Source organism: Equus caballus, chromosome 11 (genome assembly GCF_041296265.1).
Source record: "Equus caballus isolate H_3958 breed thoroughbred chromosome 11, TB-T2T, whole genome shotgun sequence".
Classification (NCBI taxonomy): domain Eukaryota; kingdom Metazoa; phylum Chordata; class Mammalia; order Perissodactyla; family Equidae; genus Equus; species Equus caballus.
In genome coordinates this window covers 51805658-51822951 of record NC_091694.1, presented here as the reverse complement: position 1 = coordinate 51822951, position 17294 = coordinate 51805658, and the positions used below count along the sequence as shown (strand labels likewise).

The 17294-nt window shown below is 51.5% G+C and overlaps 2 protein-coding genes across 22 annotated transcripts in view; both read left to right on the top strand.

Annotated features, from left to right (window-relative positions):
- PIK3R6 (phosphoinositide-3-kinase regulatory subunit 6) overlaps positions 1–10536 on the top strand; it is a 53300-nt gene extending 42764 nt beyond the window's left edge. For 16 of the 21 annotated variants that reach the window (XM_070228191.1, XM_023653480.2, XM_070228195.1 and 13 more), the window contains 4 exons: positions 170–260; positions 816–931; positions 9127–9239; positions 9831–10536. In XM_070228191.1, coding sequence (XP_070084292.1) covers positions 170–260; positions 816–931; positions 9127–9239; positions 9831–9987 — 477 coding nt within the window. In that variant the 3' untranslated portion in view covers positions 9988–10536. The remainder of the gene's footprint in view (positions 1–169; positions 261–815; positions 932–9126; positions 9240–9830) is intronic. The other 5 variants (XM_023653488.2, XM_070228204.1, XM_070228200.1 and 2 more) reach the window with 2 other exon arrangements.
- A 2729-nt stretch (positions 10537–13265) lies between these two features.
- On the top strand, positions 13266–15603 carry MFSD6L (major facilitator superfamily domain containing 6 like). Its single transcript, XM_005597985.4, has one exon. The coding sequence runs from the start codon at positions 13549–13551 to the stop codon at positions 15343–15345; it is 1797 nt and encodes a 598-aa protein (XP_005598042.3). The 5' UTR covers positions 13266–13548; the 3' UTR covers positions 15346–15603.
- Positions 15604–17294: the final 1691 nt, after the last annotated feature.

The following is a 17294-nucleotide window of genomic DNA, read 5'->3' as shown; positions in this document are numbered from 1 at the left end:
ACCCCCTGGGGCTAATGCTCTAAGCCTTTGTCCCCTAGCCCCTTGTTGGACATTAATGACACAGACAAGACTCTTGGGGCAGGGATGGAAGCGAGACTGTTGACGTGAGGATGCATGGGGACAGGGTAGTCCTGAGGACCCCCCTCTGTGCCTGCATCCTCCTTTCCAGGCCCTGCTCAGCCACCGGGCCCAAGAGGTCACCGTTTCCCTGCGGGCCACTGGGCTGGTCCTGAAGGCCCTTCCAGGCAGTGACACTGAAGGTGAGGAGCTGGGAAAGCAGAGCAGACAGAGAGAGAAGGACAAGAACAAGAAAGCTTGGTAGCAGTCACACAATAATGATTCTTGACACATTATGCACTATCATGAAAGTCAAGAAAACGCTCTCAACCTGTTCGGACCAGCGCCCTCCTACACCTCCTTGGTGCCTCTGCTATAGATAACCTCCTGGGTAACCTCCTGGGCCAGGTGTTCCTTCCATTCTTAGCATGCCTAGTAGCTGTGGGGAACTTCAACATAACTTTCTTCCATTGAAAAAGGGGTTCAGAAGGAAGTGAAGAAAGGGATTGAGATTGGTGATGGCTGCTATGCCTGAGGATGCAAAAACTTTGTGGATTCACCAGGGAAGGGAGGTAGATGATCAGGAGGGAACTTGGCTAGGACCAAGGTGGAGTCAGGAAGTGGGGGCTGAACAGGCATGGGCAGGGATTAAAATTGGGTGGGTCCATGGAGGTCTTCTTAGGACCTAGAATCTCCAATTCCTCTACTTCCCTGGAGGTCCATTCACAGCCACCCACCCCCCATCTCATTCCTCCCAGTTTCAGGGCCCACCCACTGCCCCCCAACTGCTGCTCCCCTTCCAGACCACACATGCCTGAACGTCAGCGTGACAGAGGTTGTCAAGACCTCCAACTTGGCAGGAAGGTCCTTCTCTGTAAGTACTGGGTAGAACGGCAACTGAGGATATTCAAACAGGCAGGTGGCTGGGAGCCCAGCGGGGAGGGTGTTCAGAGAAAGGGATTTCAGAGCCGTTCGGAGCCTTTGCTATTGAAGTGGGCCTTTGTGATTGAAGAAGAATCTGCTTTCCAATCAATCTGTTTGAAATATGGAGCACCAACTGGCATAAGTAAGGCACTATGAAGTAAGCTCTGCCCTCTACTTACTGGCCGTCTGAGGACCTAAGACACCCAGCTAACTACAAAATGCATGCATGTTGTCATCCCCCTGCTCTACAGAGCAGCCAGACCCCTAAACAACAGCCCAGCCTTTGACCAAATCAAACCAGCTCTTTCAGCCTCATGGCCCCCACTGCTGCCCTTTCCCTTTGCCCTTATTGGTAACTATTGATCTAGATTCCCTTACTGATACAGACATAGGGCCCAGCCATTTTCTCCCTATCTGATGGCCTCTCCAGACTTCACTTCTCTTCTCAGCTGGTCCTTGGGTCCCATGTTACACCTGAACCCTGTACTCAGACACCCTCAACTCCCCCATACCACCCACCAGGCAGACACTCACTTCAGATCAAGCCACCTACTCTGTCTGTATGCTCAGGTTGCTGAGACCTTCTGGAATAAATACTACATCCATGTAGTTAGAGCCACAGCAAACCTATGACCTCCCACCTCAACCAGATCGTGGGCATCGCTCAACCCTCTTCGCTTCCATCTCCTCTGGGCTCTTCTGCAGCTGTTGTCAGTTCTCTTTTCTCCAGCTTTGCCCTCCCTTTCCTTACTGCTCCTTCTTCTTAGCCTATAAACATGCTCAGGTCCTTTCCATCCTAGAAAGAAAAATCTCCACCGTGACCCAGCTACCCCTCTAGCCACCACTGTATCTCCTTCTTTCCCTTCTCAGTCAAGCTTCTTGAAAACCCTTCTAGAAGAGTTTCCAGTCCGTAGCCAATGACTGTCCTACCCACTACCATCACAGCCCACCCCACTGTGGCAAAGTCACCTCCATGTCACTAAGACCAAAGGTCACTTTTTAGTCCTTATGTTTCTTTATCCACCCTTTTAAAAATAATGTTTTAACCTATAAACAAAAGTTTAGTTATTTATTTTGGGAATTACAAAAAAGCATGAAGAAGTAAATCCACTAGCAATCCCATCACCCAGAGAGGATGACTGTTAACTTTTTTGTTTTCTTTTTTTAAAGATTGGCACCTGAACTAACAACTGTTGCTAACCTTCATTTTTTTTTTCTGCTTTTTTCTCCCCAAATCCCCCCCAGTACATAGTTGTATATTTTAGTTGTGGGTCCTTCTAGTTGTGGCATGTAGGACGCCGCCTCAACATGGCCTAACAAGCGGTGCCATGTCTGCGCCCAGGATCCGAACCCTAGGCCGCCAAACCAGAGCACGCGAACTAAACCACTCAGCCATGGGGCCGGCCCCAACTGTTAACATTTTCAGGCAGCCTTTTTTCTAAATATTTTTACCTAATTGATAGCTACATACATACTGATCTGTAACTTGATGTTTGCACTCAAAAACATACTAAGGCATTGTGAATATGCCTTGGCAGGACCTTGTATATGTCACAAAATATATTTCATTCAATATTTAATAAATGACGGCTGCATATGCCCGTGTAATTATTTAATTGATTTCTTATAATACATTTAAGTAAGTTCTCATTTTTCACTACTATAAGCAATACTGTGAGGAACATACCTAGGGATAAATATGTGCCAAAAATCATGGTTATGCCTTTTTAAAAAAGTGCCTAGAAGTGATATCACTCAGTCAAATGCATCCATATTTTAGGATTTTTGATATGTTTTGTCAAATTGCCCTCCAGAAAGTCTATACCAAATTCCACTCTCACCGTGGTGTTTAAGTGCCAGTTTCGCTGCACAATTAGCACATTGACTAATTGTTTCATCTTTGCAAATTGGATTGTCAAAGTTTTCATTATTTCAATTTGTATTCATTTCATTACCAATTAATGAAGTTGAAGAATTTATTGTATTTATTGATAACTTCTATTTCTTCGTTTGTGTATTTCCTGTCTATATTCTCATCCTATATTAATGTCGTGGTGTCCCTATTTGATGAGAACACGAGACCCTTATTTGTCATATACGTACTTAATTTCACAGAGGGCTCTCAAAAGTCACAAGAATATGCCTTAGTGACTTTTTCATTCACTATTTTGGACCTTTGAAGGATATTCTCAGCCTGGAAATGCAATCCTTTGGTTCTGAGATTTTTTTTAATATAACTTTAAAAACGATTTCCTTCCCTTTATTTCTCTGCCGTCTCTTTCTGGAACTACAGACAGTCAGGCGTTAGGCCTCCAAGGGTGAGATTCTAACTTTCTAGTCTTTTCTCTCCTGCTGTCCTTCCCTTTCTTTTCTTCAAGTTTTGGGATTTTCCTCCAAATTCATTTATTGAATGTTTAAACTTCAAGAATTCTTTCTTGTTTCCTGGTTATTCATTTTTAATAGCATTCTGTTCTTGCTTCATTGATCCAGCATCTTCTTTTATCTCTCTGAAGATATTAATTATGGTTTATTGGGAATTTTCTTCTGCTCCCTGCAGTGCATCTATTTCCTCTGAATTCCTATTTTCTGTTCACTTGATTAGATCTCCCCCCCACCTTTTTTTTTTAATGTTAGAGGCTGTCTCCAAATATCTGCTGATCCTTGGCCTTCCATTCGCATCTAAGAGCAGGGCGCTAAAAAGCTGAGTCAATGTCGGGTTGCTCAGGAGGCAGTCAGAAGGCCATGGTCCTTTCCATGGGGCAAATCCAAATGTCAGTATCTGCAAGTCTCTTTGCTAGGGTAGTCTCGTTTTCCAGAAAAGGGTTCTACAGGCTCCTGCCTTGGGGCATGAGGGGGGCAGGAGCGGGTGTAGGACTGCTGGTGTCTGTACTCTGGAGCTGGGCTGGGCGAGGGGTTTAGAGCTCTCGCCATTCAGCGAGCAAACTCTCATGTCATCCACCTGTGTGGACTACAGCACCTCACTCCGTCCTGCTCCAGCTGTGGCGTCCCCAGGTCCACAGTCTCTCTGGCTCAGTTTTTCTGATCTCCGTGGCGGGGAGGGCTCATTGCTTGGCTGCTGAGGGTGAGAGAGGGAACCCGAAGCATCCAACTGCCCCTTGGACCACCTGTCAGTCAATTCCCCTTTGCCAGGCTCCATCTCCTCCCGCCGTCTGTGAATCTGTAGCCTCCAGTTCCGAAGTCTTTCCAGAGTTTTGATCCTCATGTTTGATCTTCCTCTCTCTGTGTTCAAATATTGTGGTTTAGGGCTTTAGGTGTCTTCTAGTTTCCTCAAGGATGCCCTTCCTTGTTTTGAGGCAAATTACAAGGGGAAAGGAATGAGAAAACAGACACTCTGCCATTGACACTAACGTTATATGCTGTTGGATCTTACTCTGCCATCTTACGTTGTGCTTTTTAATTTTTTTAATGCTTTTTACTATTTTTTGTTTCTTTTGCTCGGGTTTTGCTTGCTTATTTTTCCTCCTCTGATGATTTGGAAGTTATCTTTTTCTATCAGTGGTTCCCTTTGAGCTGAAAATATTTATATTTGAAGCTATATTTATATGTTAATACTCCAATAAAGCTGGCTTGCGACCCTGCCATAGATGTTTCCCCTAGTTTTCTCTTCCCTTGATCAGTTGTGAATGAGTTCCACCACTAGAGCGGTAGCCCTGTTCTCTGAGTCTTTCAGCTCCCTGAATCTGTGAATTCTGAGTCACCATTTTTTCATAGTCCGTCTCCTACAGATCTGATTGTTACTCTCAGCTCCTTTCCCTGGACTCTTTTTCCTAAAATAATTCCTTAAATAGCTACTGTTCTCATCTTCTATCCACGGCCCACTTCTTTTCCTATTCCCTGGACTATCAAATCCCTGGACACAGTCTTGGTCTAATTTGTTAAGGACACCCAAATCTACAGGCCCTGCTCTGACATTCACCCCTGAGTTTCTAACTCCTGCATTCAACTAAGTTAGCATGAGCTGGATATCCCACAACACCCCAGGCTCGAGATATTCAAAACCAAAGCCAGTGCTCTCTAATAGTTAAGAGCTCTCTAGAGCCAGACTGCCTGGGTCCAGATCTTGGCTCTGCCATTTACCAACTACGTGACTTCAGGCAAGTCACTCAGGCTCTCTGTGCCTCAGTCTCATTATCTGTAAATGGGGATAACAAGGGTCCCTACCTTATCCAGTTGTTGTGAGGATTAAATGATTGCGACATATAAAGCTCTTAGAAGAGTGCTTGGCCAAGTCAGAGATCTGTTTGTGTTGGCGGTTGTTTTTATTTCATCCCTTCCTCCCCTATGTCCTGTCTCTCATGTAATGGTACCGTCATCAACTAGTCACCTCTGCCAGAAACCTGGGAATCATCTCAGATGCCTCCTCTTCCTCCCTGCCCCGGGTGCTGCTGGTTTTCTCTCTCAAACACTCTCAAACTGTTCCCTTCCTCTTCATCCTCCGAAGTTCTTCTGGTCCAGTTAGGTTGACCACATGTCCCAGTTTGCCCAGGACTGAGGGTTTTCCAGGACGTGGGACCATCTGTGCTAAAACCAGGAAAGTCCCAGGCAAATCAGGACAAGTTGGTCACCATTGGTCCAGACCATCATCCATGCCCTATTCCTGGACAAACACAGTAATCTCCCAGCTGGTGTCCCCGATGTCGGGGAGACCCTCCGCATCTCTTAAGTCCACCCTCCACATCTCTCCCTGAATGATCTGTCTAAAACAGAACTTGGACATGTCATTCTGTGCTTCAGACCCCTCTGTCACTTCCCATTCTCCATGGCAGAAGGGCAGAAAAACTCTTCAGTGTTGCACAACTTGGCTCCTCTTCCTCTCTGTCCGCAGCTCCAGCCGCCCCCTACAGGCCCTTACACCGTGGCCTTTGGAAGTGTTCCGGCAGTCACACCTCCGGGCCTTTGCTCATGCGCTTTGCTTGGCCTGAAACCACATTCCTCCCTTCCCTTCCCCATCTTCTTTGTGTAACTTCTATTTCTCCTTCAAGATGAAACTCAGGTGTCATCTCTCCCAGGGGACCCTTCTGATGCCCTTCGCCTCCCCCCGCATCCTCCACCTCACCCTGTCCCCACTCCCTGGAGAGCTAGCTGCCCCACCTCTGTGCTCCCATAGAGCCCTGGGGACGCAGCCATGGAAGCATTTGCAAGATGATAAATGACATGATCTCTGTGTGTCAACGGACTGTGAGCTCCCAGGGCTCAGGCCCTCGTCTGAGTCTTCGTGTTCTCCCCAGCACTCAGCGTGGTGTCTGGCCCACACCAGGAGCGCGCCAGATGTTTGCTGAGTCATCTACTCCAACCTCTGCCTCCACAGGATCTCATCCCAGAATGGGAGCTCACTTGTTCTGAGGCAGCCTATCCACTGCAGGAGGGGTCTGACCGGCCGAGAGATTGCCTGTACTGAGCTGAACTCTGCCTTCCTAGAGGACAGCTCTCTATTTAAGCTTTAAGCTGCAAGGTGGACCCACTTACCCTTACATATTTCCTCTTTCGAAATCAGTTCCTTACAATGGTTTCCGTTTTTAACGACCTCTTTAAACAGCCTGGTTGTGGGCTATTTGAAAATCTAAACTTATTGCCCCAGCAGCTTCTCTTTTACCCCTGCACTGACTTGCTGGGGGAAATTCCAGTGCTTTCCTCTTCGAACCCAGGCATGTCTGTCTGCAGGTTCTGTCCCAATGGATAAAATGATAAACACTGAGTGCAGGGGGAGTTCATGGTGAGCTAGAGCGAAGGTTGCCCAGGCTTGCAGGACTGCAGGCCACGGGCATTGTGGCTGGATTGGTGAGATTAAGGGGCAGCAATGATATTCCTTGGGCTGGACTGGAAGTTTGATATAGAAAAGCAGTGAGGAATGGTAGAACCGGGCTTTGGGGTGGGGAAGGCAGGAAGCCAGCAACAGAGAATAACTGGCAGCATTCTGCTCATCTCCTCATGAGCTGAGACTGGGGCCCTTTGCAGATTCTGCACCTGGCCCTTTCAACTGGCCTCCGCAGCTGCATTTCTAGACTGAAATCCAAGACTCCCGTGGTCCTCACAGGCCAAAACCAGGCAGGTCAAGTGTGTCTAGGCGTGCAGTCCACAAAGGGGAAACAAAGGCATCTGCCTGCACTGTGGGCAGGTGGATGAGGCCCCGAGACTGCCTCTGGTTATCTAGAAGGCAGGGCCGTGGAGGCCCAGATCCTGCCGGGAGACACCTAGAGTGGCCTGATGCAGGAGAAAGAGCATCAAGTCGGGAGTCAGGGAGCTGGGTCCCATGCCTACCCCTGTGAAACCTTCAGTGGGTCCCCTTCAATCCCCCCTCTATGGGACCATCGAGTTTCCCTTACCAGCTGGGGTCCCATTAACCATCGTAAACTGAAGGCATCTGGCTTTTCCCCAACCCCCAGCCTCACTGCAGTCTCTCCAGGTATTTCTGGAAGGTCACAGATGACATCCTATGCTCACAATCATCCAGCTAGCTGTCTGGTCAGTGTCCACTAGGTTCCACTGGCTGTCCCCACATCCCCGGCCACAACTGCCCACCACGATGTCCCCTCTCCCCTTGTGTTCCCCTCTGTCTTACTGAGATCTTGGTAAATCTTTCTGTCTTTACTCACAACCCACCTGTTCAGACTCACATGAGTCTATGAGTGGAGTGATGGTAGGAGGAGGCTTGGTGTAGGAGACAGACTGAGGAGTGAAAGAATCCATATGGGGTTCCCCTTCCCCTCTGACAGCTGAGGCCATTACTCATGCTTGGCTCCTTCTTGGGAAATTATAGTTAATAATCATAATAATAGTAAATTGCCAGTACTAATACAGCATGTACCATGTCCCAGGCACGTAACACACACTGTCTCTTTTCATCCTCACAACAGTCCTACAAGGCAGTTGCTATTATTACCATATTTTTTTCTAAATAGATGAGAAACGAAAGCACAGAGAGATTAACACATCCAAGGGCACACAGCTAATAAGTGGCAGCATCAGGATTAGCACCGGAGCGGTCCCGCCTTGGAGTCCGGGCTCTGACCCTCCTCCCAGGAGGTTCTTGCACACTCTGCCCACAGGCTTCTGGCTGGCCTACCCCACCTCCACAAAAGTTTAGCAGAAATGCTTGACCCCCGGTTTGGGCTGCTGCTTGTGGCTCTGCTCTAAGACAGTGACAAGGTGAATGAGCTCAGTGGTTCGAAGGCCTGCCTACAATAGGGAGCTTATTAGAAACGCCCCTGCCTGGGCTCCACTCCAGACGCTTAAATCAGAACCTCTGATGTTATGTTTTGGAAAGATGATTCCTATGAGCGGCCAGGGTTGAGAAAACTTGAATGAGATGGACTCCAAGGCGCTAGAAACTTGAGCTCTGGGGTGCTGGATCACCCAAAGTGTGTGGTATGGGCCAGCAGCCTGCAAAGGCCCTCGGAAGGCCCCACCTGGAATGTTCCCAATTCTCTGCCCAGTGGGAGGGGGCCTCTCAGGAGTGACCCCCTCAGTTGGGGGGTCAGAGGGCTGCCTGGGGGCCGCTTTCCTTTGGTCCTGGGAACTTTCTAGAGAAGCCACACAGGGCTTTGGGGTGGGGAGGGGAGGAACACATTGCCCCAGGTTCTCTGTGCAGAGGATGGATTCCCTCCACCTGTATCTGGCCCCCAGGCGATTCCATGGTACAAACTGATACATGCCTGGTCTGAGTCATGGGGGTATGTGGCCACTTTCTAGACCCTCTGTCTCTGCCCTCTGTCTCTGCCCCAGGGAAATATGTAATGTGTATGTAATTCAACACCGAGAACTGGGGTCAGGACTTATAAAACCCCTGACATATCCCCAAATTGCACACATAACAACATGCCTGTCATGTAGGAGGCGCTCGGGTAACTTGATAACCTGGCAAGGCCTAGCCACAGCATTCCAGGTGGTGTTCGGAACTGAGGACAACAGACTAGGAAATGAACTGCAGAAACAATGAGAGACCCAAGGGCAAGGGCAGCCTAGAAGCAGTTTCTGCAGAGTTGTCACTGCTCAGAGTCACTTGCAGGAAGAGAGCTGGGGACCCCGTGTGCTGGACTGAAGAAATACACCAGAGTCCAGGGTAGGAGATGCTGGCAGGGCCATCTGTCATGAAGGCAACACTCACACAAGCTGTCTCTGTTGCAGGTGGTGACAAACACCTTCCGAACCGCCAACATCCGGATCCAGAGCCAGGACCAGAGACTGCTGACGCTGTTGCTAGACAAGGACAGTCGGCGCACTTTCAGGGACGTCGTCAGGTGAGGCCAGGCCTGCCACCTCTAGGGCTCCACGTCCCATGGGGCAAGCTAAGCAGCAGCCAGTCCCTACCATCTGCTGCCTCTTGCCCAGGACACCTTCTCAGAGGCAGATCCTGAGGCCAGGCAGTGTTCCTAGTGGGTGGGGACTTAGGTCCTTTAAGCAGTTGAATCCAGGAAGAAGAGCAAATGAATGGCTGGCCCTGGGCAGCAGCCGATAGTACAGTTTCCTGAGATTCCTCCACATACATTCAGCCGACAGCACTCCTGATCCAGTCCCCTGTGCTGCCACTGGCCCCTCCAACACAGGCTGACCCAGCTGTGTGCCAGCTGTGCCCCAGTTCATGCAACTCTTACTGGTCCCCCCGGGGAGATGTGGTCGGGTAAGCCAGGCATACAGAGTGACCCAGCCAGGCACGGCCTCCTCTCCCGTGTTCGCCCCAGATCCAGAGTGCTCTTTCTTGTCCTGACCCATCCTCTTCCCTCTGCAAGGCCTCCTCCTCTGTGCCCAAGGATAAAGGGCTACCTTTAAAACACCCGAGCAGATTTGACCCCTGACCTGGGCCTCCTGAGCTCACCTCTCTCCACCCACAGATTCGAGGTTGCTCCTTGCCCTGAGCCATGTTCTGGGACTCAGAAATCCAAGGCACTGTGGCTCAGTTCGCACCAGCAGAAGGAGATGGAAAGGACCAGGGCCATGCCCAAGCCCCTTCTAATGCCCATCAACACGTTCTCGGGCATCGTCCAGTGAGCCCAAAGGGGCAGAGGAAGCACTGAGTCTGAGCATGGCGGGCCCAAGAGGAAGATACACTACCCCACCTGCCCCCAATGACCGGAGCAAGGCGCGGCTCCCATGGGCAGCTTCTGGCCATGTCTAGGAGCCGGTGAGTGGCCGAAACACAGGGAGACTGGCTGTGGGCAGGGGATGCAGCAGGGCCCACATGAAGCCCAAGGCTGGCTGGGCGGGCAGAGCTGTGCACACACAAAGGCCAGCTCCCTGCACCAGTGACCACTCCTTCGTTGATTTTCAATTCCCACCTCTTCTACCGTCTTCTCCCACTCAAGCTCCCCACCCAGCCCTTAAACCAACGTGAGAGCTGCTGTTTTGGCCAGGGCTCTGTGGCCTGGGGGAAGGTGGGAGGAAGGCAAAGGGGACTACAGCTCTTCCCTCCCGAATCTGTCCCCTTCCCTCTCTCGGGCCACGGCCCTCCTCCCCACTCCCAGGCAGGCATCTCTCCCAGTGGAGAGGAAAATGTCAAGTTCAATAAATACACACTAAAGTGTTTCTGCTTTCCTCTAATACCCAGCAATATTTGCGTTTTAATAGAGATCGGGGCAGTACTTAATCGAACCTAATGAATCCGCTCAGGCCACACAAGCATTTTGTGAAGTATTGACTGGGGGGTTCTGTCCACCTGCCACTCCCCTCCTCATTCACAGTGACTCAGGGCTCCCGACCAGCACTGTCCCCAGACAGAAGTGGGAATGCAAGGCAGTTTCAGAGGACCAGAGATTAAAGCCTTCAAAAGTCTTGGCTTTAGAGTTCAAAAGTTTATATCCAGATGTAAAACAGGGAAGATTAGTGTCACAGAACCAGTTCCCTGACTCCCAGGACTGGGGGTGGGGTGGGGGGAAAGCAACAGAGAGAACACAAAGGCTTGGACTTGAGTCCAGCCCTGTCATCTGGGCCAGGTCCTGGGTGATGGGGTGCGGTGGGGGAAGAATCCCTTCTACACTTGGGGATCCCAAGTAGAGAGGCAGACACTTCACTTTTGGCCTGCAAGTCCCAGAGCACATTCTCGATGCCTGGGGAATGACGTAAGAGGGGCTGCTCAGGGCGTCTAGGCACATGGGCCCAAGGTCAGCCTGAGAGAGAGTCCCTGTGCCCCCATGGGCCATGGGAAGCAGGTAGGGTTTTCTCAGGTAGTTGAAAGCAAACAAGCCCAAGGGGTCTCACAGAAAAGGGAAGACGTGCAGCTGTGTGTGGTGCTTTGGGATCACAGGACCTGAAGCCCAGATGTGGACCATGGACACTTCAACCGACACCAGCATGGCAGAGTGCCTGCTCCTCAGTGGAGAGCAGCCCTGGACTGGTGAAGACTAAGGGGTGGATGGATGTGAAATCCTCCACTGAAGTCGCCCCCTGCAGAACCCAATGCGGCTGAGGTGGTTTTAAACCAGAAATGACTGATATCACTGAATTTGAGTGAGTTTACCTGAACGTGGCTAGATTTTTTTTTCTGCTGTCAGGGTGATGTAAACTGATTCATAACAAGGTGGGCATTCACAATTACTAGAGTCTTTAAGTAAACATTTGCAGAGTTTACCAGTTGTTAGGGTTAGGTGAGGGCCCCGGGCCTCCTCCCCCAACAGTCTCCCTACCAGCTTACAAAGAAAGGAAGTCATAGACCAAATTTTGCTCCACACTGTTGACACAAATAGTCAATAACCAATCTGTAGATAAGAGGCATATTTAATGAGCAAATGTGAGAACTAGCCCGGAAGTGTTCTCTCCCCCAGGGAAGAAAGCACTCCGGAGAAGCATAGTTCACAGCATGGCTATATACCGTTTTAGAACAAAGAACATACATCAAGCATAACAGGAATACAATTTTTTTCTCCCAAAGTCACAAGATGTTTTGCCACAGTTTAGCATATACACAGCAGGTCACCTTGACCTTGGTTCTCTGGGAAGAGAAGCTTATCTTCAAAGAAGTACTGGGACTGGCGTCAGAGTAAGGGAAACATGCACCCCTATCTTTCAAGAGGGCATTCTTTGCTTTGGGAAAATGTTTGAAGCTGATGTACAATGCATGTTCGGTGGGCCATAAGTCAGGCTGCCCTGGGAAAAACAAGTTGTAGGCCGAGTCAGATTTAAACCAGAATGGCTTCCCCATATGCCTCAATATATGAAAACTCATTATTACTTTCATCAACATTCAGACACGTGTTGGCAAGTGGCCTCCCTCACCCCCCACCTCCAGCCAAATTAGGTGCTGTGAACAAACCTTGCAATGAAGTTCACTGAATCAGTGCCTGGACACTGGACCATCTTGGAGTAAAGCCTACGGCACCATTCCAAAGGCTTTGGACTACTGGAATCTCTAGATCCTTATACCCTGCTCACCAAGGGAAGAAATGTGTCCAAAAGAATTATAACCAACCCATGTGACTTGGACACCACTAATTTCACGAGTGAAATTTCACCAGTACCTATCAGGCTAATCAACGAAACCACTTGAGTTGATCTAAGATTGTCGATATGCTCCTATTCGCTGCCCCTGGAGTGTGGCTTTTGATTAAAGGTTGGCTAACCACCTCGGCAGTGTGTGTTCTCAGTGGGACAGCTGAGCACTCTTAGGTGTGGATTAAAACCATCCAATATATACGTACTGTTACCGGGCTGGGGCGGCTGCCGGGATGGCTGCTGGAGTGTGGCTGCAAGACAGCGCTCAGCTGTTGGACCCTCTCTGGGATCGTCTCCGCTGAAGAAAACTCTGTCACCCAAAGTCATGCCTCTTCCAGGGGCAGCTCGCCTCCGATGAAACAGTTCTAGGCCCTGGGGACAAAAATAGCTGCCTTCCTGGCGCTTTGATCCTGATGGAGACAGACCATGAACAAGATAAACAGGCGAACTAGAAATGGCGATGCGTGCTGTGGAGAAAAATAAAGCAGGGTAGGGAGTGTGTGAGTCTGGGGAGGGGGTAGGGTTTGCTATTTCAGTTAGGGTGGACAGGAACGGTCCCTGAGGTTAACGGGGTGGTCCTTGATCAGGGGGCATTTGAGTAAGAACCTTAAGAAGATGAGGGAGGGAGCCTGGCGGATGTTAGGCATTCCAGTCTCGCTCCTCCCATCCCCCAAGTGTTTTACGAGCCTGAAGCAGTTCAGGGATATAATTCAGGTGCATGGGCGGCAGGGCCCCAGGCGCCTAGCTTGGAGCGCGCCCTGCGGGCCACAGGCAGCCGCGGCCCTCGCGCACCTGCGCGCATCGGCCGGTGCGGCTGCGAGCGCGCCCCGCCCCCGGGCGGAGGAGGTCGAGGGACGTGGCAGGTGCGCCGCGCAGGTGCGCCGGTCTTCCGGGCGGGGCCACTTCCGGGCCGGCGGCCGGACGTGGGGACGAGGGGGCGGGGCGGCCGTTGAGCCGGTGACCGCGGCGCTGTCCGAGGCTGGAGGCGCGGTCCCACTCGCTCCTCGCCCGGAGCCTCCCTCCGGGGACATGGCCCCGCGCCCTCCCGCGCCGCCGTCGCCGCCGCGCCCGCCGCGCGCGCAGCCCCGCCCTCCGCCGGCCCGAGTCTGACGGAGCGAGGCAGCCATGAGCGCCAACCCCCAGTGGGACGTCAGCAGGGCGCTAGGGCTGGCCAGGCTCTTCCACCTGGTGTGTGGGGTCCGGGATGGCTGCGTGACCCCATTCCTGACCCTCTACCTGAGGCAGCTGGGCTTGACCGCGCCCTGGGTGGGCCTCCTAATGGGAGCCAAGCACCTGATCGCAGCCGTCTGGGCTCCCTTCTGTGCCTTCCTGGCCAAAAGCTACCAGAGACGGAGGGCACTTCTGATAGGCTCGCTGCTTGGCTCGGCGGGAGCCAGCCTGTTGATGGTCCTGGTGCCGCCGTTGGACAAAGATCTGATGCGCCGCTCCTGTAATGGAAGCCACAGCGTGACCACCACAGTCCCACCGACGGGGGTCGCGTTAACTGTGACCATCACCTCGGCCCAAGAGCCAGCCTCAAACCACCCAGCGGGAGCGCCCAGCCTCCCAGCCAAGAGGAGTACTACCAGGATCGTGGGAGCCTCTGGCTTCGGAAAAGGACCTGGAGAAAGTGTCCAAGAACCTCTCAGTCATCTTCCTGGCTACTCTGTGGGCCCCGTTGATGGAGCCAGGATCACATCCGGAGTTCTCCTCCATCCTGTCACGTCAGGGGCGAACAGTACTGCCTGGGAAGGTTCTTTTAAGGCGGTCAGTGCTGCCCTCCCTTTGCTTGCTGGGAGCACAGCGCTAGGAAGTCCAGCCAACTTGTCGGCAGCCAAGGGGAACGCCAGGGCCCTTGACCTCTCCTTGCAAGGGTTGCAGTGGACTTTCATCCTCTCCTTGGGGTCCATGGTGTTCTGGGAGCTGCTGACAGCCCCTCTGGAGCAGGTGGCGGACGACAGCCTTTATGAATACCTGGATTTTGTGGACGCCACTGACCGTTACAGAAGCCTGTGGATCTGGAAGCTGCTGGGCATGTCAGCAGGCGTGTGTGGCATCACAGCCTTGGTGGGGCAGCTGGACTGCCTCCTGATGACAAATGGCGCCCAGGGTGTGGTGCACTTCTACGGCTACTCGCTGGTCAGCATCCTGGCTTTACTGGTGAGCACTGCCTTTCCCATCCCTGTCTGCAGGCAGCAGGAGCCCGACTACAAAACTGTCAAAGCACTGTCTCTGGTAGGGGGCGACCCCCGGCTCGTTCTCCTAGCCTTCACTGTCTTTCTGATAGGAGCCGCCACCAGCACGGTGCAGAACTTTCTGTTCTGGCACATGGAAGACCTTGGTAGCAGTGAGCTGGTCATGGGGCTCTCAGTCGCCTTGGGCTGGCTGGGGGAAATTCTACTTCATCCGTTCGAAGCTGCGTTGCTACGGAAACTGTCCAGGGTGGGCACGGTGGGGCTGGGGCTGGGCTGCCTCGCGGGGCAGCTGCTTTACTACTCTTTCCTCTGGAGCTGGTGGTCCGTCCTCCCGGCTCAGGTCTTGAGTGTCATCAGCAACGGGGCTCTGTGGTGGGCAGTCAGGGCCTCAGTAGAGGACCTGGCCACTCCCAGAACAGAGAGACCTCTGAGTGCCATGTTCCGAGGCCACTTTTATGGGGGTGGGGCCAGCCTGGGCAGCTTTGTGGGGGGCTTCGTGGTGATGCGCTTCAGCCTGGCTGTGCTCTACCAGGCCTGCTGCGTGGTCCTGCTGCTCTGGCTGGCCTTGTTCCTGTCCATCCAGCCGAGACTGCCCCAAGAGCGGAAAATCAACTACTCGAAGCTGCTGGCCGTGGAGGCGAGTGACACGAGTGACTCTGAGCAGGAGACTGAACGGGACTGGCTTGTGAAGGCCATGAGGGAGGAACACTCAGACTGGAAAGGCTGAGAGGAACTCAAGATGCACTGATCTGGGAAGGAGCCAAAGGACTGGACAGAGCTCAGCCCGCTGAGGACGAAGTTCTCGAGGCCTGCCTGGGGCTGCAAGGCGCCTCGGGAGAGAGAAAGCATGTCTGTGCCAAAGCCCCACAGGATCATCTCATTGCATGATTTTCTTTACTTTTATAGTAAGAGGAGACTTAACTTTTTGCTCTTCAATCCTTTTTAAATAATGGAGGAAGAATACATTTGCCAAAAAACAACAAAACGTTCCCTATGTCTTCACTATATTTTGGTGTATGAGGTTTGCAATAGCTTTCCTTGTACTGACTCTGGTGCTGTTGATTTCAGCCCTGGCTGGAGTGGCAGTGCCGGCAAGGCAGTGGGGACTGGCAGGATTCAGCCGCTGGAGGGGGCAGCTGGCTTCAATGAGTCATGTCCATTCCCATGGGTCCTAGGGGCATGAGCCTGATCTATAAAAGCCGTGCTGTGGGCTGGTAAGATGGTAGTGAAAACCGAAACTCTTCTGTCCCCCCACTGCTGCACAGGCCCACACTCACAACCTGGGACTTAAGTTTCCAACAAGAGAAAATTATGGGAAATGTTATCTGTGTTGCGGGGAGAGGAGGCAGAGGTTAGTAGGTTTTCATTCTTACTCCCCACTGTGTGTGTCGCCAGGGAAAGGATCTTTAGGCTCCTCTTCCATATTTACGCCAGAGCAAGGGCAATTTCGTGCCCTTTGGACTCCCTCCCACTTTGCATGCTCCACCTAGCAAGCAGACATGCAGACTTTTTGCATCTGCCTTGATTAGGATGAGCAGTCCCATAGGGTTAGGATGCTATAGATAGTCCACCCTGTACCTGTGCCTAGCCACTTGCTGGGGTGCCTTCTGGAACCCTCCCTTTGCCCCTGGGAAGGGCCCTTTATTCCAGAGCCCAGCTCCCAGAGCCCAATTCTTCTACTTTATAGTCAGGTAAGTATAGGATAGTGGATTTAAAGGGTATCTCATTTTACAAATGCAGAAGATGTCTCAGAGCTGGAGGAAGGAAACACACACGTGCATGTCCACTGGATCCGACATGGTTCTAGGAACTTTAGTCTTTTTTAATTCTCCCTGAGAAGCTTTGGGTTACAAATAACCAACAAAAATACCTCTGCCTTAAATAATTAGAGATTCGTTTGTCTCATGTAAGAAGTCTAGGGGTAGGCACTCCAGAGCTGTTACACCTGCTCAGTGATGCCACTGGGAACCTAAATGTTTTCATCTCTTTGCCCCATCATCCTCAGCTTGTTGGCCTGCTTCCCATATTTGTCCACTCATAATAACAAGGTGGCTGCTGCACCTCCAGGCCTCTCAGCCATGTTCCAGGCAGGAAGAAGAGGGGAAAAGGAGAAACAAGAATAAGTGCCTATATCAGGAAAACAAAAGCTTTCCAGGAAATCCTCAGCAGACTTCTGAGTGAACCACATCACATGGCCACCCTGAACTGCAAAGGAGTCTGGGGGGTCGAATATTTTGCACTGGGCACACTTAGACCCCAAGCAAAATCAGGGGTCTGTTAGGAAGAAGAGGGGGCTGGAAGCTGGATCATCACCTAGCAATGTCCAGCACAGTATCAGAAGTGGAATGTACATCCAGCCAGTGTGATTCCAAAGGCTGTGTTCCTTTCTGCACAGTGAGCCAGCTCCCCCACAGAAATGACCTTAGCCATTGGACCCCACAACAACCCTATGAATATGTCTGATTTGTTGACTGCATTTTACAAGTGAGAAAACAGAGTCTTGGAAAAGTCATTCACTGGATCCCTGGCAGAAACGTCACCAGAGCCCTGATCTCCTTACCCCAAATTTCGTGCATTTTCTGCTGTGCCAGCAGTTCCCAAACCTGCCTGGCCATCCGAGTCACCTGGAGAGCATACCCAAAAATACAGCTTCCTAGGTTCCATCAGAATCTCTCA

Bases quoted from the DNA above. Each gene is read 5' to 3' on its own strand.
- MFSD6L (XM_005597985.4), top strand. From the start codon at position 13,549: ATGAGCGCCAACCCCCAGTGGGACGTCAGCAGGGCGCTAGGGCTGGCC.